This window comes from Poecilia reticulata, linkage group LG5 (genome assembly GCF_000633615.1).
Source record: "Poecilia reticulata strain Guanapo linkage group LG5, Guppy_female_1.0+MT, whole genome shotgun sequence".
Lineage (NCBI taxonomy): Eukaryota > Metazoa > Chordata > Actinopteri > Cyprinodontiformes > Poeciliidae > Poecilia > Poecilia reticulata.
The window spans coordinates 15,979,945-16,001,340 of NC_024335.1; the positions used below are offsets into that span (position 1 = coordinate 15,979,945).

The 21,396-nt window shown below is 39.0% G+C and overlaps 3 protein-coding genes across 4 annotated transcripts; 1 reads left to right on the forward strand and 2 right to left on the reverse strand.

The window, feature by feature from the left end:
* Positions 1 to 399: 399 nt before the first annotated feature.
* ttll3 (tubulin tyrosine ligase-like family, member 3) lies at positions 400 to 7,593 on the reverse strand. Of its 2 annotated transcripts, none has more exons than XM_008409607.1 (14): positions 7,486 to 7,593; positions 6,849 to 7,012; positions 5,933 to 6,018; positions 5,713 to 5,854; positions 5,583 to 5,638; positions 5,350 to 5,478; positions 5,119 to 5,233; positions 4,912 to 5,016; positions 4,318 to 4,504; positions 4,067 to 4,215; positions 3,745 to 3,988; positions 2,123 to 2,382; positions 986 to 1,161; positions 400 to 904 (listed from the first exon to the last, which is right to left on the reverse strand). In XM_008409607.1, exons 2-14 carry the CDS (start codon positions 6,934 to 6,936, stop codon positions 482 to 484), a joined length of 2,160 nt encoding a protein of 719 aa, XP_008407829.1. In that variant the 5' UTR covers positions 6,937 to 7,012; positions 7,486 to 7,593; the 3' UTR covers positions 400 to 481. The 2 variants fall into 2 exon arrangements, with proteins under 2 accessions (XP_008407829.1, XP_008407830.1); XM_008409608.2 differs by having other exon boundaries at positions 6,849 to 7,043; positions 7,486 to 7,574.
* Positions 7,594 to 8,786: 1,193 nt separating this feature from the next.
* Positions 8,787 to 13,688, forward strand: hmces (5-hydroxymethylcytosine binding, ES cell specific). Its single transcript, XM_008409606.2, has 7 exons — positions 8,787 to 8,962; positions 9,047 to 9,267; positions 9,990 to 10,133; positions 10,221 to 10,436; positions 10,565 to 10,719; positions 11,470 to 11,662; positions 12,332 to 13,688. Exons 2-7 carry the CDS (start codon positions 9,079 to 9,081, stop codon positions 12,521 to 12,523), a joined length of 1,089 nt encoding a protein of 362 aa, XP_008407828.1. The 5' UTR covers positions 8,787 to 8,962; positions 9,047 to 9,078; the 3' UTR covers positions 12,524 to 13,688.
* Positions 12,661 to 20,898, reverse strand: rab7a (RAB7a, member RAS oncogene family). The gene is made up of 6 exons (XM_008409604.2): positions 20,794 to 20,898; positions 17,402 to 17,464; positions 17,122 to 17,248; positions 16,824 to 17,042; positions 14,354 to 14,482; positions 12,661 to 14,255 (listed from the first exon to the last, which is right to left on the reverse strand). Exons 2-6 carry the CDS (start codon positions 17,452 to 17,454, stop codon positions 14,160 to 14,162), a joined length of 624 nt encoding a protein of 207 aa, XP_008407826.1. The 5' UTR covers positions 17,455 to 17,464; positions 20,794 to 20,898; the 3' UTR covers positions 12,661 to 14,159.
* Positions 20,899 to 21,396: the final 498 nt, after the last annotated feature.

The window sequence follows — 21,396 nt, forward strand, 5'->3', positions numbered from 1 at the left end:
TGCAATTCTTTTAGCGCTGATACTGAGATCATTCTGCTCCAAAAAGTTACAATTTATTAAAATTCCCTACACAAAAATATCAACGTGGTTTCATTAAACCCCTGAGCTCTTTCACTTTTTACAGTATACTTTATCTGTACTGACAAAATATGGAGGATGAGGATGAGGGAGAAATCTTAACTGTGAACTGTACTGTGAACTTTTATGTAATTCACTTACTGTCAGTTTTATCAAATCTCTCAGTAAAATAAATTATTTAAAGTGATTGCCTCCTTTCAGTTACATAACACTGAAAATATTATGAATTTATCTTTAATATTTTTCCTGGCAGGAGGCGGATAACCGGCTTAGTCACTGTAGGAGAGATTCAAGTTAGAAGCATTTAAATAAAACACATAATGAATGCCAAATACCAGATTTTATTTTAAGGGAAATAAAATCCCTTAATGGAAGATATTTTAGGCACTTATGGGGCTGCTGGCTATTTTACTGGGCTGTTTGGATTGAACATCACCAGGCGCAAAGAAGCTTGCTTTTTCTCTGTTGCTGTTGTTGGCTGAACTTTTAATACCTCTGCATGTTTCTTTGAGAAATGCTCAAAGTTAGAGCCTCCATCAACTGACAGAACTGTCACTGGCAGATGAATTGCGACTCTGGAGATTGATGGTTCAGGAGGAAGAGCAGGAGATGCTTCGCTGCTGGTCTTGTTCTCTTGTGCCTTTTGGATAACCTTTGGCAGAGGCTGAACCTTCTCTGGTGCAGATTCCTTTTCTTTGACTGCACCCCACCGTTTTGAAGATGACAATTGGGAAGATTTCAGTGGAGGAAGAACACATGGGTTTTTAACAGCAACGCCCTCAACAACCAGGTTGATCCCTAAGTACTGTGGGACTTCTACCGCCGCCTGGGGATGAGGAATGACATCTGAAAGACTGCTGACACACACAAACAGATAACACATATTATGCTTTGACCTCAACCTTACCTGCCTATATATGAGCTGAAAGTCCCCAGTGTTTGCGGAGCGGTCCACTCTGCGGTCCAGAACCACTCGTAATGTGTCCTCCTGCACAGCAGTGCAGAGCTGGGCGGTCACACAGGTTGAGGGTGCCATTGTGGGGCTAGCGTTGATTTCTATTAACCATGGGTGCAGGCTGAGGTCTGGTCAAAACACAAGCAAAACTGTTTCTTGGGATGCAAATTTTAATAGGTATTGTGTGGCATGCAAACATAGTTGGACACGAAACAACCATTATATTATGGCCACATGCTATAAATTGTGGCTGCTACCAAAATAGCCTCGAATTGTGGAGATTCTACTACATCTCCAAAGTTGTGCTGTAATATCTAGCCCGAAGATGTCAAGGGTCAACATGTGCACCACCTCATCAGCAGTTTGAGCTACAGTAGCTCACCTGTTGGATCAGACCATTGCACTAAACTTTGTGCGCTACAAACACATGTTTTTTTTGTCAGCCATATCAAAGCGCTTTCGTCACATCAAAAGAGTCATGTGATCAACAGCCGATGTTACTACTGGCAAAAATGACAAAGAAGATGACAGGAAGTAGTAGGAGGATGATGGGTTGTTTTTGGGGTTGAGGGGGTTTCGGACTATATGCAGCTCACAACATCGCACAGTTCATAAAAAGTTGTATGTCATTCTAAAGTGTTGAATCCATAGCTTTTTTGTTACTGCTGTGCCATTTAACAGAAATGGTAAATGGTCTGTACTTGTACAGCACTTTATCAAATCTAGAAGACCCCAAAGTGCTCCTACATTCAATCATTCACCTATTCACAAGCTGATAGTGGCAAGCTACTGGACTGTAGTCTGGAGGAGTCTGACAGGAGTGAGGTTCCACTGGACTCTGTGACCACCTGAAGTGTCTTTACCAAGGACACAGTGACAGAAGCGGACAGACCAACAACTGCGGGACGAACTCTTACCATTGTCACCACTATTGTCCCATCAAAACATCAAAGCTGAGTAAGCTGCTTTGATTCTTTACACAAAAACAACTTTGTAACTCCCAAAAGGAGCAGAATCAAGTTTGTGTTTCAGGAGAAATTCTGCCTTGCTGTCTTGTCATCTGTAATACATAAATCGAGTGCATCATACCTAACATAAAATCAGCGCCATAAAGCTCAAATGTGTTCTTGCGCGACTCTATCAGATCCTGTGCTGTCTGCAGTGCGTGGATCACAGTTGTCTTCATTCCTGGGACTACAACAGTCTCCCAAAGAGCATCCTTGCCCTGGCTGGCCAGAAAGGCCTTGAACTGGTCATCCAACCACATGTTGTGTGGTGGAATGCAGTGATGGCGTTGATGAGAGGGCCTCAGGTGCTTCTGGATGGAGTTATTGCACAAGTGCACCGAGCTGAAGAAAGAAAAGAGAAATCAGATGAAAAGGGGTTGGGGACAAAATGAATCTAAACAGTGGCAAGCACACAAAGCTACGCCAGGGTTTGTAAACCACTCAAGGCCTTGTACAAATGTAGCCGGGTTTTTAAAAAAAACAAATGTTTTTCCCGAATTGTTTAAAAAAAATAATATTGTACATACAGGATCGGTTTTACAAAAGTTTTTAGCACAAAAATCTCTCCTCAGTGTTGTTCTAAACATTCCACGTCCACAGGGGGCAGTGTAGGGCAAAGCTAAAACCTATGACAGCCAATCAGATTGCTTCAAAAGTTAGGAGGCTCATTTGTGTGGATAGATACATAGGTTGAACTACGTTTAAATAGCTTATTAGTATTACAAGTTGATAAAACACACAGCAATGTTTTTATGAAGTATGTGAATATATTGGTGCATTACTTGTCGCAGATTGTAATGTGTGGGACTTAAATATCCGTCTTCCCACGTACGTACACACGCAAACACAAATATGAAGTTTTCTCACAATTTTATAAAGGTCAGAGTTTTTTTCCATTTGCGATATTAAACAGTTTTATGTGGGCGAAATGCCAAAACGTATAAAGTGTATCTATTTTCCTAGATATGTGTCTACATGTGGACTATGCCTTACTCTTAGACTCAATGAAAAATACTTATACCATTTCAGAAATATAATAGGACATAAGAATAGATAACAAGAGACAAGCTGATCTTTGTATTCTAAAAATGTGTCACAAATTCTTGCTAATCATAATTATTTAGACTACATCCACGCACAGTGTGAGACATTATGGAACTCCAATGATTTTTATTTTGAAGAAAATCAGAGGGATTAATGATTTGACTGTCAATCTGCTGAATGGTGTAAAACCTTCTATTTAGAAATAGTTTTAAATGTGATTCCTTTGTGATAAATTGTGTTGATCTATTACAAAAAGGTTAAAAGAAAATTCCAAAAAGAAAACACAAACTAACTACAACACCACTATTTCTGATTTCTGACGATGTGTCGCTTTCTAACACTCTACACATGAGCAGCTTTCTCTGCTCCCTGTGGAATCCATGAAAATTCAAACATGATTAGGTTAAAGTTTCAGAAGTTGCTTTTAGTCCAATTTGAATTTTGCTGCTGCAGATGTCATAGATAATAATAACCCACCCTTAAATATGCCATTTGGTGAAATAGCTTCAGGTTACACACAGATGCTACGCAAATCTCCCTCCAACAGTGATAGGCAAAGGAGACATGTCTTTTTTCTGAATTTCACTTCCTGTTTCTCTATTTCAAAATTTATCACTGACGCATAGATGGTTTCCCCCATTATTGAATTTACTGTCTTACCTGTCCAGTGTGTCTAATGAGTACGGCTGGGTGGAAAAGCGCAAATAGCACTTTTTGTAGAACCACACAGTCAGAGGGTTCCAGTCAGTGACCAGAAACCACTGGCGCACGTCAAACTTGGTGTCATGGATCAGAAAGGGTTTCTCGATGTACTTTTGCACCACCCACTTGCTCTCCTTGATAAGGGTTGGGTCTATGTTCACTAGCCTGAGGATCTGATCAAGACGCTTTTCACATTTGATACCTTGAAGACAAATTCAACAGATCAGACGGGACGTTTCAAATATGATGTGTGTGTGTCTGACGGCCTCCGGTGTCCTACCTCTGCCCCTGGACTTTGCCCCGGGTTTGATGATCCAGATGTTTTGTGTGCCATCTATGCCCAGCTGTGGGCTAACCTTCTCAAGTTTCTGCAGCATGGCCTTGCAGGAGCTAACGAAATTTTCTCTTTTCTCGATATGCGCTCCACCACTGTGGAGGAAGCAGAGAAAAACAAAGCACTATAGAGATCCTGAAGAGCACGTTTTCCAGACAAAAATCAAAATAAATCTCTCAAGCTTGATGAACACTCACTGAGCAACAAGATAATAACTGTTAAGAAACCCTTCCCACTGCTCCTGTGTCAGTAGTGCTTCCAGGCTTTTGTCGATGTCTCCGTGTTCCAGACTCTCCAGGTATTCCTGGCATACTTTGAGCGCAGTAGTAACCGTTTCGGAAGGGACCAGTCGTTTACAGCGGAGTTTGTTCTGTTTCTTCAGCCCTGAATGTGGAGGGAGAAACTGAATCTTCAGGAAGAAGATTAGGTCAGTGCCTCGCAAAATGTGAGCTTAACCCTTAAACCTTTTCAAAATGTCACTTTACAACACCCAAACCTGTGTATGATTGAGACTGTACGTGGAACATCAACACAAAGTTGTACATTATCTTGCAGTGGAAGGACAAGGCTGCACAGTTTTCAAAACAACCTTAGATTGGTTTAGATCAACACATAATCGTGTTAGATTTCATAGATAGATTTCACCTATAGTTGCAATAAAAAGGTAGTTTTCTGCTAATTCACTATCATATGCTATCTTGTACAGCATAAAATCCCAACAAAATACATTGAAGCTTGTAGTTGTAATGTGACAAAATGTAAAAGTGTTCACAGTTATCAACGGATCATACACTGAACATCCTGAAAGTTCTGATATATTTCGTTCCACTGAATGTTCTGGTCCTTTTCCACGACATATTTCAGTAGACTGGTGCACGCAGTCCGCCTGTAGTCCTCTGCAGAGAACAACACAGAAAGACAAGACTACATGAACAAATTGCAAACAAATAAACAATTGCTGCAATTATTGTTAGCTCGAATGCAAAACCAGATCTGACCAATGAAAGCTTGCTTCTCATCCCGGGCTGCGAGTTTGTAACAGCGGGGGAAGAAGCTGTCTGGGTCAGCCGTGTCAAACCAGTGGAGGTTCCTTAAGTTCACACACAACCCTGCCTGTTGGAGTAAAAAGGTTGGTGATGAAGGTGAGCGTGAAGGGCAGAGGTGGAAAGAGTACAAAAATAATGTACTCAAGTAAAAAGAACATGAAAAAAAATGTGTTGTAAATCTACCTTTGTGGTGAAACTGCCTGCCTTAGCAAAATGATTGACAATCTGTTCTTTCTGCAAGTTGTTTGTGCTGATTGCGTCTCTACGGTTCGTCCAGTAGAAATAAACCATCTCGTTCCGCACAAGGCGAGACTGAAAAAAAAAGAAAATACTAAAAATAAAAAATAAAAGAAAGAGGGATGGCTTGAACCACTAAAGTAAGTTCTGACACTTTTAGCGACCAATTCTGCATTTACCATGAGACTGTGCAGTCTATCTGGCTCCTTTTCTTTTTCAGTTTCCTCTGAGTTGTCTAAGGAGAAGGCTCAACATTTCAAACAACGATTCACCACAAAAGGATGTTTCGATCAGATGCTTTCGGCTCACCTTCTTCCGCATCATTCGATCTGCTGTCACTGTTCAGACGCTGCTGGACCTGCTGCGGCATGCGTTGTTCAATCCAGCCTCTGGCCTTCAAAGCTGCCCTGATGACAGGATACGGGCCTTGGATGGTGAATATCTTGTGCATCTGAAACAGCGGGATCAAAAGTTATGGTTTCCTTCTCGGAGCAATGAGAGTTTTGGTCTCGAAGAAGTCGCGGCTGACCTTAACTGCCTTCTCCACCAAACTCTTGGCTAACTTCACTCTGCCTGGGTTGATGTCGGGTAATCCCACTTTGATCTCAGGAGGATCTGTTGACACACAAACACATGTACGCACTTATTTTTTTGTAGAATTTTGGACAAAGATCTAATGGTGCAAAGCCAGCTAGAAAATACAGACAGTTTTGCTAGTTAAATGGAAGAAATCTCCATAAGTAATTTCGGCGATAGAAAATGTGTTCATGTTGGATAATATTTCTAAAGGCCTGGACCAAAAAAAAAAAAAAAGATGAATTATTAATTCACAGCTTCTACGTTCAAACATTTGACTCCAAGTACTGCTCATGACCATATGATTAATTCAGAACTGTTGATCCATAATCTGTTGCTTGGAGGTGTAAAAACCCAGTAATTTAAAATCTAATGTTTCAAGTTGAAAAAGGTCCTTGTAGTACCATAAACCAGACCAAAGTAATTTATCATTTTAAGGTGAATGGTGTTTTTTTTTTTTCCAGGAATAAAATCTGAAAAGTGTAGCATACATTTGGATTCAGGACCTCTGAGTGTGTGTGTACCTTATTACTACAGTAAGTCTTTTGGTGCATACTAACCACTGAACACTTGAGTTTTAATTTTGCCATACATGCCCAATTGGATTTAGATCTTTTGTTTACTTATTTATTTATTTATTGGCAATTTTGCTCTTTGAAATTTGCTGAAATCCATGTATCACTTTTCTGCCACTTCACATTGAGGCATTACTTTTGCATTGGTTTATTAAATCCCTTTTAAATACATTAAAGAATGTGAACAATGTATACAAATATTTTTATTTTGCAGTTTTGCATTCTGAATGTCAGTCACAAAAAGATTAAATGTCGATCATTTTTGCTTGCTTGACATTTCGGTTGTCCACTTACTGCATGGATACGGTAGACTGTGTTCCTTGCCATCCTGCAGTTTCTCTAGGCTCAGGATTACAGCCTTGGCAGAGTCGGTGGCCTTCATGTTGACATCAACTCTTCTTGCTCAGGGAAACCATTTCATGTGTTTCATTAGCTCCCACTGTCTTGCAGCTTTGGGACTGAACCAGACAGCATAAAGGTGAACACCACCTGAAGATAAAACGTTTCCGCAAATACAATAACACATATTTGTACGTTTTAAGCTCTCTCTCTCTCACAGCCGGTGAAGATGATAAGCCCCTCCTTATATGCTCGTGCAGCATTAAGTGGGTCAAACTGCTTTGTTGACAGCTTGGCTCCACCCAGAAGATTTCAATTGTGTGAAACTTTCATTAAGCTACGGCAATAAAAGGAAAGCAAACCTAATTACCTGTGTGTTTATGAGACTTTTGTTATGTGTGTATTTATTTATGTTTTTTATATAAGCTATGAAACCGCCAGGGCTTCCCTAAATTGTCTGTTAAAACAGAGCACATGCTGAGCCGCTTCTAAACCTTTTCTGTAAAAACTGTTACAAACTCCACCTGCCGCTGTCAGCAGGATGTTCCGTGGTGTTTACCAAACACTATTAGTTCAGAGATGTTCTTCTCACCTGCTCTATTAACCTTGTACCGAGTTTCACCACAGGAATCCCCGATGCGCCGGTGTTAACTTGTTTACTGTTACTATGGCAACCTCCTTACAGTTAGTTGCTAGACATGACGACGAAGAGCTGTCCATTGTTAAAAAGGGAAAAAAGGCCGTAAAACATTAAACGGAACTAATTATTTCTGATTAGACGAAATAGCTATTTAAAGCAATATATATATATATATATATATATATATTTTTTTTTTTAAAAACCATCATAGGAATATAATGAAATAAATAAATAAATAAAAATAAAATACCAAAATTCAGCCATTTCCTGTTGGAAAAAAGAGTGAAGGAAGCGAATGCCTATTCCTAGTACTGTTTCTTCCTACAACATGTATACACAGAAATATTAACACCTATATGATTAATTCCTTCTACCTATCAATTTATACATATAAAATAAATTTTTCGTATTCAGGTTCAATAATTTACAATATCACTAAAAAGTTTATTTTTCATTAATTTAATACAAAATACAACACATTTTATACATTCAGTACTCGCATTGGAAACAATTGTTCAATTCAACTTTCTACCCCGTTTTATGACAATCGTGAGTGTAATTAATTTGCAGTTTACAGTTTATAAATGCTTAATATCTGTTCTGATAATTCCCCCTGCTGTGGTGCTAAAGAACAGGTGAAGGGATTTGATTAAAGGTATGACAAAAAAAAAACTTCTGGCGTAAAAAATTTTTTTTTGTCATACCTTTAAAATCTGTTTTTATGGGTTCAAACAATGTTTTCAGGTTTATGTATTATTTATTTATTTTTATTATTATAAACATAAAAGAAATATATTCAATTGTGAGTTAACCTTTTGTTTTAAAAAAGTCACTCGTTCTTTTATTTGTTTTTATCTTAGAAGCAAAGCCAGCAAATACCAGCTAATTACTGGTATCTTGTTTCTGATATTATATTCTATATTATAATATTATATCATATTATAATTTTGAATATATTATACTATAATAAATAAATATATTATGGAAGTTAGCAGAAGAAGACGCATATTATAATCTGACATTATAAATTGTTTCTGATATATTTATATTTTCTGATATTGTATTTATATTTTCTGCTTAACACCGTATTTTTATTGTAGCAGTTTTTCTTCAAAGTGCATAATTTAAGCGTCATTTAATGATAATTATCCCGAAGTCGTTATATATATGGAGGACCGCCATAGATTACAGCGGGTTATAGTGCTGTACATTAGACAGGCTCATAAATTACCATAGCAACCAGCAGCGGAGGGTTTACGAAACCCTGATGTGGCAAACAGCCGCCATATTGGATCCGGGGCGGGGAGAATTGCTCTGACAGCTTCAGTGTCCTACCCAGACAAAATCCGCGCACTATTTCTAAATACACAGTAACTCCCAGCACCTTGAGTTTGACATTTAGCATTATACGTCAATACTGGAAAAACTGGTACGTTTTTTTAAGGGTCTTAATAGGCCGCGAGAAAGACCTTTTGTTTAAAAAAGTCACTAGTTTTTTTTTGTTTGTTTTTAGCTTGGAAGCAAAGCCAGTTTTAGCTTTCTGAGATGTGTGGAAGAACTGCGTGCACTCTAGCTCCGGACGAGGTGAGCCGAGCCTGCTCGTACAGAAACCGGGGCGGACAGCGGAGACAGCCCCACTGGAGGGATGGAGACGCGGACAAATACAGACCCTCCTACAACAAGAGTCCCCAGTCCATGAGTCCGGTTCTGGTGTCGCACAGACATTTCGACAAGGTGACTTCAGCTTTAGTGAAAGTAGTGAAAGTGGATATTCGTGTAACGTTTACACTTGCGCTAAACGTTACACGGACTTCTTCTAACAAGCTGGTCCATTGTTTCCCTCAGCTGAACGGTGCCGAGCCAGATAACTTTTGGTTCCCGCCTTTAAATGATTCCGAGCCTGTGCTGTGTATCTCACTTTATTTTAGTTTTTCTTTAAAGGTTGAATAGACTGCGTTTTGTGACAATTTATTGTTTGCAAAATTCAGTACAAATTCTAATCAAGTTGTATATAAATAGTTTCTGAGCTTTTTCCAAAGCATATTTGAATAAGTAGTGCATCTGAAGGAACTTTTTCTTGAAAGTTTTAGTTTTAGATGTAATGTGTCCAGAAATATCACTGTCCTTTAGATTTGATTTTTGAGTACTTTGTTGTGTTTTATTTGGATTTTATGTGGTACACCATCACAAAGTGGTGGATAATTGGAAAATATGAAGGATATATATATCATTTTTTAAATGTTAAAACTAAAAGAAAAAAAAGTGACATGCATTCAACTCACTTAAGTTGAATACATCTAGAGATATATGTATTTTTATAACCATTCCTCTTTACAAATTAGCTCATGCTCTGTCAGTATCTATTCAAACATTTCTTTTCTACGCTTTGAATATGCTAAGCCATCCCTATAGTGAGGGCTGTCCTACTAGAAGTTGCTCATTTATGTCGTCCCTAGGCTGCTCCTGTGGATGAATGTGTTTTGGCCTCAATGCGTTGGGGTCTTATACCTGCCTGGTTCAAGGAGAGTGACCCCAGCAAGATGCAGTACAGCACCAGCAACTGCCGCAGCGAAAACATTCTCGAGAAAAAGTCCTACAAGGTGTGCACTTCAGTGGAAGTCCTTCTTTCCTGGGCTTTGTCATCCTTTTAATTTCTTTGAGCTTGTCATCCTGACCTCTTTTTACAGGACCCCCTGTTGAAGGGACAGCGCTGCGTCATCATGGCTGACGGATTTTATGAGTGGCGGAGGGTGGAAAAGGAGAAGCAGCCTTTCTTCATCTACTTTCCTCAGAAAAACGGCCCGAGCCAGGAGCGGAAAGAGGACCAGCAGCAGGACGTCACGTCTTCAACTCGCAATACAGTCGTGTCAGAGAAAGGGGAAATCTCGCATGACCTGGCAGAGGTTTGCATTATCTTCTGATGGAATAAAAGTACTTCAAATTATTTATTCGTCTAGAACAAAATTGCAGAAATCGTTGGAAATCATAGGCAGATAGGTGTTCATATTGGAAACAAAATGTAATTTGAAAGGAAAGTGAAGCTCCTGCTGAGTGGACTGGGTGGAGGTTGCTGACGATGGCCGGAGTGTTTGACTGCTGGACACCACCAGGCGGTGGAGAAGCTCTTTACACCTACAGTGTCATCACTGTGAACGCTTCCCCGAATCTCCAAAGCATTCACGACAGGTTAGTAGTGGCTGCAGTTTTTCTCTGTTTTTGTATGCAACAAAAAGAAGGTTCCTACACTGTCTGGAAAAGTAAAAGTTTTTTTGTGTGTGTGTGTTTTGAGGAGCAAAAATGATAGAATAGATAGAGGATAGAAAATCATTCGGGTTTCAAAGTCTTCTCCGTTTTATTTAAAAAAGATGGAAGATTTGGATTTCTATAAAAGAAATAAGATACTTGTTTTCAGTACACATCAATGTTTTCGCCTAAAACAAACTTAAATTCAATTTAAGAAATTTTAAAATGTAGTTAGAAATGCACTTTAACTAAAGAATCAAATCATATATTCATTAATGCTTGATAAGTTGGTATTATTAAAAAATAAGCATTCAAAATTACAGATAAGGAGTTAAGTTTTCTTCATCATCATATTTAAAGATGCACCCTCTCCCATTGGATTTTATACCTGGTTAAAAACACGGACCTTTCTATTCCCATCGCTATACATCAGTTTTTTCACACAAAACAATCTCTTTTTTGATTTTACAAATATATTGAAAATTCTGATCAAAATCACTTATTGTTCGAGATGTATGATATATCGGCGTCAACATCGGTATCGGCCAATGTTAGTAATTTTTTTTTTTACATATTCTAATCAATTCATCAAGAAAATAAATATGTTAATGGAAAATGGACATTTTAATTGTATAACCCGGATAATAAAATTTAAACAACTACGTGTTTAATTTTTTACATTTTTTTTGTCAGGATGCCAGCCATCCTGGACGGAGAAGACGAAGTGAGAAGATGGCTCGATTTTGGGGAGGTGAAGTCCCTGGACGCCATCAACCTGCTTCAGTCCAAAGACGTTTTGACTTTTCACCCCGTCTCGTCTTTTGTCAACAACTCGCGCAACAACTCCCCAGAGTGCCTGCAACCGGTGGATCTCAGCAGCAAAAAGGTAGCAAGACCAACAAGTGACTGTCTTTGAATAACAGCCATTCAGTCAGACAAGAGCATCTCAGTAAATGAAACTATTAAAAAGTGAATTAATCTCAGTTGTTCAATTCAAAGTGAAACATATGTATTATATGGATGAGCAACATAATCTGATATATATATATATGCTTATTTTTGCTGATTATGGCATGCGGTTTTACTAGCAAATAACACCTGTTAGATAAAAGTATTTTTAAAATTGAAACATGATGTTTTAGCTAACGTAATCATGGGGAGACGGCTGATCAGACCCAAGAGTGCAGACAAACTGTAGGGTGTCATTGGAGCAATCTGGGCTTCTGACACTTCGTCTGTCATGCACTTTTTCCATCCACGCCACGCCTCTTTGGTGCAGAAATTCATGCAAAACAAGAACATGAATGGAGTGAAATTAATGCAACACTGGATGTGAATAAATCTTGTGACTTTTGCAGAAAGTTTTTCAAACAATACCACAGGGAGTAGTGTGACACTTCTTTTTAGTCTCACCAAATAAAAAAAAGAAGGAACATAGACCATCTTTCCTGGCTGACATGTTTGTATCACTTTTTATGTCTTGTAAAACATTTATAGAAATTTGAATTTCGAGAGTTTCTTCCCCATCAGACTGATTTGCCTCCTGGCTTTTCAGGAGATCAAAGCCACAGCTAGCAGTAAGATGATGATGAGCTGGCTGTCGAGCGGCAGCCCGGCTAAAAGAAAGGAGCCCGACACGAACGAGACCAAAGGAGAGCAAGACAGCAAAGCTAAGAGTCGATGCAAGCCCGCCGGAGGACTTCAGCTGTGGCTTCAGGGAGTCAATAAGAAACCGAGAACAAAATAAACACAAGAAATGTAGCTGTTGGATATAATTTCAGTCTTCATTTTTGTAGATGAAAATGTTTGTGTATTTCTTATGTTGATGCCATTTATGTTTTGACTGCCCAAGATTTAATAATAAATACCAAGAACTCTTTACGCTTAAGTCAAGATTTTTTTATTATCCATATTACTTGAAACGCAGACATTTTGAAACAATGTAGATGTTGTGCACTACCATATTCTAATAATGATGAATGCCAAAGACTTCCATGTGTCTTTTTAAGAGTCAGTTACAGTATGTGTGCTATTTTAGACTCTACGATGAATTTCTAGCTCTCAGTATAATACAAACCAACAGTTAAAGATCCAATCAGTTAAAATAAGATGAGAAGTACTTGAACTGTTTGCCGCCACAGGCGAGTTGGCAGTCGGATATGGAGATTTACAACAGCTTTCTTTGCCTTCCCTAAACCATGATTGAGAAATTCGCAATTATACACAAAGTCTTGTAAAAGAAACATATTTAATAATAGGAGTTATTTCAGAAAGAAAAAAAAAAAACAGCTCTCCTCCCGGTTTATCTGGCATGCTGTATTGATGCAGCTGGTTCCCATGTGAAATGATGTGAGAACAGTAAAAGATTACAAGATGAACCTTCATTTTCCCAACAGAGGAGCAGCGCTTAGATCAAAAGTCCCAACCTAAGCTACAATCACATTTATTGTGTGGCTCGAAATGAGTCGTCTCCATAAATTTAAGCTACTGGGTATGACAGCATGGTTGCAAAGTGAGGATAAATAACTACATATTTGTCAGATTGACTTTCCCCCCCACCCACTTGATTCTCAATTATATGCCAATTTTTTAAGAGTCAGCCACCATTATTTTCATCTAATTCACTTGTTTAGTTTCACACAAAAGCCCTGCTGAAGTAGGGATTTCTTTTATGCGGTCCAGGCTGTATATACACTGCTCAAAAAAATAAAGGGAACAGTTAAACACTTAAGTGAACACTTAAATGTTCCCTTTATTTTTTTGAGCAGTATATATATATATCACTGTAACAAGTATTAGGGAAAATATGGAGCAGCAGTGTTTCCTCTGTTCGTGCAGCAGTGGTGGACCGAGAAAATAACCACCACAATTACAGACATTTTGATTATTAAAAAAAAAGAAGAAAAAAAAAACACAAAACAATATTTGTCCAAGTCAGAAATTCAAAATACATACAGAAGTAATGCTTTGATTTCCCACTTTAAGTATCAAAATACAAGCAGTTGGGAGCACACTGGGAGTGAAAGCAGGAAATACATGAAATGGAAGGAAATTCAGCCCCAAACCACCAAGGACAAGTAAGAGGGGCAAAGACTGGGGAGGAAACAAGCTTCAAACAAATAGACACCTAATTCTTTCCTTAAAGTGTTCTTTGGACTAAAAGACTATTTTATAGAAAATGTATTTTGTATATATATATTTATATAAGGAGGTGGGTGCAGCATGTTTGTGTGTAGTAATATACTCTCATGAGCGGGAACGCTGCTTGTATGTTGGACGTCAGGGCGTAACACAGCGGGGCCACGGGGAGGGGATAAATAGACAAGGCAAGACAGGGTGATGCGGGCGATGACGAGCCCCTGATGATCCTCAGAGCAGAGGCCTCAGCAGCTGCAGGTCTCTGCTGAAGGCCTGGCTCGCTCGTTCCTGTCCAGCTTTATTGGCTCGGGGAACTCATTGTACAACTCCACTTCGGTTTCCTGAGATTAGAGCCACAATGAGTGGAGGGAACATTAATTAAACTTCAACAACACAAAAAAGCTGATGCTTCACAATGACGGTCACCATCCTGTGTTACCTGTTTAAGAGCATTGCGTGCGATAGTCTGGAAGGCCTGCTCCACGTTGATTGCCTCCTTGGCGCTGGTCTCGAAATACGGGATGTTGTTCTTGCTCTGACACCAAAGCTGTGCCCGCTTGGTTGGTACCTGAAACGCAACAGCAGCTAATATTATTGGCCAAATAAATAAATAAAATAGGGTGGTGGTCGATCTATTTGAACGCCAAAAATCGGATCTTCATGTGATCAGTGAAGACACTACTCCAGGCCACACAAGCTACAATCAGGGTTTCTGCAGGTTTCATCAACTCAAATTTAAGACTTTTAAACCATTATGAATGGGATTTACGACAACTATCTTCACAGAAATGTTCTCCATCCAACTGGCGATACTCGCAAAAAAAGCTACCTAGATAGCAAGGGTATACAGGTCCTTCTCAAAAAAATAAGCATATTGTGATAAAGTCCATTATTTTCCATAATGTAATGATAAAAATTAAACTGTCATACATTTTACATTCATTGCAAACCAACTGAAATATTTCAGGTCTTTTATCGTTTTAATACTGATGATTTTGGCATACAGCTCATGAAAACCCAAAATTCCTATCTAAAAAAATTTGCATATTTCATCCGACCAATAAAAGAAATGTGTTTTAATACCAAAAAATAATTATGTTCAGTTATGCACTCAATACTTGGTCAGGAATCCTTTTGCAGCCTTCAATGCAGCGTGGCATGGAGGCAATCAGCTTGTGGCACTGCTGAGGTGTTATGGAGGCCCAAGATGCTTCGATAGCCTTAAGCTCATCCAGAGTGTTTTGGTCTTGCGTCTCTCAACTTTCTCTTCACAATATCCCACAGATTCTCTATGGGGTTCAGGCCAGGAGAGTTGGCAGGCCAATTGAGCACAGCAATACCATGGTCAGTAATACCAGCGGTTTTGGCACTGTGAGCAGGTGCCAGGTTGTGCTGAAAAATTTAATCTTCATCTCCATAAAGCTTTTCAGCAGATGRAAGCATGAAGTGCTCCAAAACCTCCTGATAGCTGCTGCATTGACCCTGCCCTTGATAAAACACAGTGGACCAACACCAGCAGCTGACATGGCCCCCCAGACCATCACTGACTGTGGGTACTTGACACTGGACTTCTGGCATTTTGGCATTTCCTTCTCCCCAGTCTTCCTCCAGACTCTGGCACCTTGATTTCCGAATGACATGCAAAATTTGCTTTCATCTGAAAAAAGTACTTTGGACCACTGAGCAACAGTCCAGTGCTGCTTCTCTGTAGCCCAGGTCAGGCGCTTCTGCCACTGTTTCTGGTTCAACAGTGGCTTGACCTGGGGAATGCGGCACCTGTAGCCCATTTCCTGTACACGCCTGTGAACGGTGGCTCTGGATGTTTCTACTCCAGACTCAGTCCACTGCTTCTGCAGGTCCCCCAAGGTCTGGAATCGGTCCTTCTCCACAATCTTCCTCTGGGTCAGGTCACGTCTTCTCGTTGTGCAGCGTTTTCTGCCACACATTTTCCTTCCCACAGACTGTCCACTGAGGTGCCTTGATACAACACTCTGCGAACAGCCTATTCATTCAGAAATTTCTTTCTGTGTCTTACCCTCTTGCTTTAGGGTGTCAATGATGGCCTTCCTGACAGCAGTCAGGTCAGCAGTCTTACCCATGATTGCGKTTTTGAGTAATGAACCAGGCTGGGAGTTTTTAAAAGCCTCAGGAATCTTTTGCAGGTGTTTAGAGTTACTTTGTTGATTCAGATGATCAGGTTAATTCCAATCCAATCCAATCCAACTTTATTTATAAAGCACTTTAAAACAACCACAGCTGATACAAAGTGCTGTACAGTAAAACACAACATAACAATATTAAAAAAAATAAATAAATAAAAGAACTAAAAAAAAAATAAAAAAAACTCTTACAGTTTAAAAACAAAAAGATAAAATGTTTTGTTTGTTTCTGAATTGCTCGTTCAGAGAACCTTTTCATGATATGATAATTTTTTTAGATAGGAATTTTGGGTTTTCATGAGCTGTATGCCAAAATCATCAGTATTAAAACAATAAAAGACCTGAAATATTTCAGTTGTTGTGCAATGAATCTAAAATATATGACAGTTTAATTTGTATCATTACATTATGGAAAATAATAAACTTCATCACAATATGCTAATTTTTTGAGAAGGACCTGTATTAGCCGTGAGTTACCGATAGCTTCAACCACCTCAAGTCACAGAGAGCAATAAAGAATCTAACAGAAAAGTCCAGCTAGACAAACAAATACCCAACTTTCTCCGTCCTATCATGGAACATGCTGGATTTGGAAATTTTTCCGTGCCAATTAAAGGCTACAAATCTTTGACAGGTGCTCTTCTAGTCATGGGCGGACTTTTCCAACTTACCCCATTGCACTTTTAAAGAACTAATTTTAATCAAATTTTGTAGCCTAGAAATATTTCTATAGTGAAAACATAATTTTACCTGTCTGTTCTCCAGGTCAATCTTGTTGCCCAGCACCACAAAAGGGAAATTCTCTGGGTCTCGTGGGCTGGCCTGGATCAAGAACTCGTCTCTCCAGCTGTCTAGGGTCTTGAAGGTGTTGGGTGCGGTCACATCGAACACCAGCACACAGCAGTCTGCTCCACGGTAGAAAGCTACACCCAAAGACTGGAACCTCTCCTGACCTGCTGTGTCCCAAATCTGAAAGGCAGAACAGTTACGGTTTCTTAAAGCTTGTATGCACCAAATAGATGTAGAGAGCCAGAAGTAGCTTCAGTACCTGCATTGTGACAAGTCTGTCATCCACCATGACTTCTTTCGTCAGGAAATCGGCGCCAATCGTGGCTTTGTACTGGTTGCTGAACTTCTTATTCACATACTGGTTCATTAGAGAAGTCTTCCCAACTCTACAACAACAAAACAAATATGAAGCCCATATTAAAAACATTAGGAAAAGAAAAGTCACCATAACGCCAGGATTGCTGAAACCAGGAAGTGGCTTTTCAGCTGCTAGGAAGAGTCGTTTTTAGAACCAACGTGAATCTGCAACAACTGCTTACCCAGAGTCTCCAAGGATGATGACTTTGAGTAGAACTTTCTTCCTTGATGTCATGATTTCACAGCTGTGAAGACAAAAAAAATTAGAGGAAAACTAAAAACAAGAGAAGTAACTACAGTTCCTATATGTTCTCCTTGACAAAGTTTTGACTTTTAAGTCTTAAATCTTAAGTCTATAAGTTAGTTCATTTTTTTAACTTGGGATGGATAGAGAGACAGTTGTTGTCGTGAGACTCTAGCTGACTAAACATCACATTAGCACGTAAAATCCAAGTTCATAACACTTGAAATAGATCCGCCCAGCAATTACTGCACTCCAGTTTGGATCTTGATCAGTAATGTTACGCAATCGTCATATACTATGCTGCCCAAACTTGAACACAGGCAGTCAGTGTTTGGATTTGGGCCAAACACTGTACCTCTTCTTTAAAAAAAAAATGTCTTCAAATACAAACAGAAGTAAACAAACATACTTTAGCTGAGTTACTAACGTGATGCTAAAAATATCCGAGCAACTGATTGGACTGGAAATGCAAAGAAAGCTTTAACTGGAAACACTGAAACGACACGTGATCATATATGAAGGTTCATACAGACTTTTAGTTTTTTTTTTAGAAAAAAACTAAAAGTGACCCCTAAAACAATTTATAACTCTACAAAACTCTGGTCCTTGAACAATGAAGGATCCGTCTCAGGCCTCTTCAGCTCTACTCCAGGAAAAACAACCGCAAGAGACTTTAAGGTTAAAGATGAGAACAGATACCAAGGCGCATTAATGGGATTAATTTAGTAAACTATTCTTCCACTTTGCGAAGTAATCAAAAATGAACTCTGTCAAAAAAAATCAAAGCTGATTTCTTTCTATGTTTAGTCCTTAGAAAAAAAAAAAAAACTCTGAATCAGCAGGTTCGACCTCAAAGAAACCAGAAACTGGCATCTCTAAAAAGCACAACAAATCCTTGCTGTGAAGATTACATGTATTTCAGTCATGTTGTTTTCCAGTTATAACTCATAACCTTTAGTAATAATAAAGGTATAAATAATTAGAATATGATCCATCCATCCATTTTCTTTACACCCTTGTCCCTCAGTGGGGTCGGGAGGGGTGCTGGTGCCCATCTCCGGCTAACGTTCCGGGCGAGATGCAGGGTTCACCCTGGACAGGTCGCCAGTCTGTCGCAGGGCAACACAGAGACACACAGGACACACAACCATGCACACACACACTCACACCTAGGGACAATTTGGAGACGCCAGTTAACCTGACAGTCATGTTTTTGGACTGTGGGAGGAAACCGGAGTACCCGGAGAAAACCCACGCATGCACAGGGAGAACATGCAAACTCCATGCAGAAAGACCGGGGCCGGGAATCAAACCCAGAACCTGCTGCAAGGCAACAGCTCTACCAACTGTGCCACTGTGCAGCCCTTACAATATGATGTTGATGGTTATTCTGATTGTGTGTTGGACACTTTTGACAAATAGCAAAGACATGAATAGAACGGGAAACAACAGGAACACAAAGCAACTCAGATTTTAAGCGAATTTTTCAGCATTTTAGTGTAATAACACTAATATATTGTAATAATAAATGCACTGAGATGTCTTCCCCAGCCAAAGATTCATGTATCAGATGGCTTTCTTTGGGATTTCACCTGCAGATTCAGATTGTTCTCCTAACAATAACACATAAAAAAAAGTTTTCAATCAACCAGAAAAAGTAAGAATAACAAGATAATCCACACTTATCAAAGCACATATTTCTCTTTTTTCTATTCATTTATTTTTCAAATAAATAAATAAATGAATGAGACGGATCCTTCATTGTTCAAGGACCAAACTGGAGTGCAGTAATTGCTGGGCTGATCTATTTCAAGTGTTATGAACTTGCATTTTACATGCTAATGTGATTTTTAGTCAGCTAGAGTCTCACGACAACAACTGTCTCTCTATCCATCCCAAGTTAAAAAAATGAACTAACTTATAGACTTAAGATTTAAGTCTTAAAAGTCTTATTCTGATCTAACTGTAATCACACCTACTTATACAAACACAGTGGCTCATGCCAAACACAGTAAAATATATACACATTTTGTATGATTAAAATTAGAAAGCTCCTAGAGCAAGATGATTTGTTTTAGTAAGTCCAGTAAATCAAATGCAACCCAAAGCTACGTTCAATGTTTCATTTTAAAATGTTAAATACATAAAGCTCCCCAACTTACAATGCGTCTAAATTTTATAGTAAACAAATCTTCCAACCATGGCAGAGGAGCTGCTTTGGTAGCAAAGCAACGAGTCTCAGGGAGACATTGCATTATTGCATTAGACTTCTGACTTCAGTCTAGTCCTGTTGCGCAATACTAACCTCCTCATAAAGCTGTAATTCTCAAAGTCCAAACTCCATTACTCTATTATTATAGTGGGGTTAAAGCTATCACTGCTATCAGGTGACGCATTTAACAAGCCCAAACTGAGAGGAATCATGGATTCCCAACAACCCGTGTCCTAAACTTTGACATACTAACGGTTGTCCGAGTACAGCCGAAAGGCAAAAGAGAGAGCTATCTTTGCAGCTCGCATAATCTGAACCCCATGACACAGTGTCAGGAACTGATCACATGGCTTTAAACACAACGACTAACGGAACCATGACTTGGCAGGCTGCGTTAGCACAAGTGTTGCTGTTAACTGGAACATAATGGGTTACAACCGGCTTCATTCACAACTGACCTATTTGGTTCTATATGTTTTTCATATGATGATCCACTGTATAATGTATCTAAGGGCTATAAACACGGGAACGTAAGACTTGCAACACACTTTCAGATAGTTAGCATTGTAAACAACTGACAAAGCTACACTGCAAATGACTATGGTAAGCAGATGACCAGAAAGAGAAACACCAGAGACAACTTCTAATCGGCTCTATTACATATACGTAAAGAAATCTGCTTGAAAGTGTTTCATGGTCGATTTTACAACACGACATAACCATCTAGTAAACAATTAGGTAACATACCGCTGGCTAAAGCAGGGGAATGTTAATATTTATGATAATTACAAAACGACAGCAATGATATATTGTCAGTAATAAACAGACTGAGTCACTACAAACCAACCTAGGCGACGAGACGTCAGATTAAAAGATTACATTTTTTTTTTTTTTTTTTTACAAAAATCAAAGGTAGACTTTTTGTTTCGCCTGTGATGGAAGACCTAGCTTAACGCGCAGGACGGCTAACAGCTCCGACAAATATGACACAAAACAACACGTTTAGAGCGACGACAGCTGTCCGAAAGTTAGGCTCTCCACTAAGCCCATATGTGAAAACCAGTACTGTCAATGTCGGAGTAAAAAGACTAAATATGACGGGCGATTTAGGTACTCACTTTTTCTGTCAGGCTAAGCGGCTAGCTGCTAGCTGAACGTAGCTCTCTTCACTTCCTCCAAAACAAGCTGCGCTCGTGAGGTCTGACGTCGCGCGCTGGTCACGCCTTGTTGCACAAGAGCCAATAGAATACACACATGTTGCGAGCAAATCACATAGCGAGCAACCCAGACTCAATAAGTCAGTCAAACAATCAATCAATCAATCAATCATATATTTATTCCAGATACAAAAAGGTCCATATTTTCCTAAAAATAAAACAAGAAAGAAATAAAATAAAAAAAAGCGTGGGCATGTAAACCTATTAATTATCAGCAAGTTAAACAAATCTCTAAACATTTGAAGAAAAACTAGAACATAATATAAAAATGTTTTAATGTATCTAGAACGTTGGTGTAAACTGTATAGTCCAAGGTACCGTCTAAAACCTTTACAGCCTAAATAAAACTTGCTCAGAGCCGGAAATGTTACATAACATTTTAGAGAAAAGATCACTCATAATTTTGAAAAACATATCTCATGTAGAAAACTTGGTGACATTTTTGAAGACCTACTATTTTATTCATGTTTCTAAGAGACACATACATCTTTTGCAAAAGTTTTT

Bases quoted from the DNA above. Each gene is read 5' to 3' on its own strand.
- hmces (XM_008409606.2), top strand. From the start codon at position 9,079: ATGTGTGGAAGAACTGCGTGCACTCTAGCTCCGGACGAGGTGAGCCGA. The intron at 9,268-9,989 runs GTGACTTCAGCT...TGTCGTCCCTAG, and splicing joins CGCACAGACATTTCGACAAG to GCTGCTCCTGTGGATGAATG. The intron at 10,437-10,564 runs GTTTGCATTATC...GTAATTTGAAAG, and splicing joins TCTCGCATGACCTGGCAGAG to GAAAGTGAAGCTCCTGCTGA.
- rab7a (XM_008409604.2), bottom strand. From the start codon at position 17,454: ATGACATCAAGGAAGAAAGTTCTACTCAAAGTCATCATCCTTGGAGAC. The intron at 17,249-17,401 runs GTAAGCAGTTGT...TTGTTGTTGTAG, and splicing joins ATCATCCTTGGAGACTCTGG to AGTTGGGAAGACTTCTCTAA. The intron at 14,483-16,823 runs GTAAAATTATGT...GTTGCGTTTCAG, and splicing joins TTGACCTGGAGAACAGACAG to GTACCAACCAAGCGGGCACA.
- ttll3 (XM_008409607.1), bottom strand. From the start codon at position 6,936: ATGAAGGCCACCGACTCTGCCAAGGCTGTAATCCTGAGCCTAGAGAAA. The intron at 5,234-5,349 runs GTAGATTTACAA...TTACTCCAACAG, and splicing joins CAGGCAGTTTCACCACAAAG to GCAGGGTTGTGTGTGAACTT. The intron at 2,383-3,744 runs GTAAGACAGTAA...TTCTTTCTTCAG, and splicing joins TCATTAGACACACTGGACAG to CTCGGTGCACTTGTGCAATA.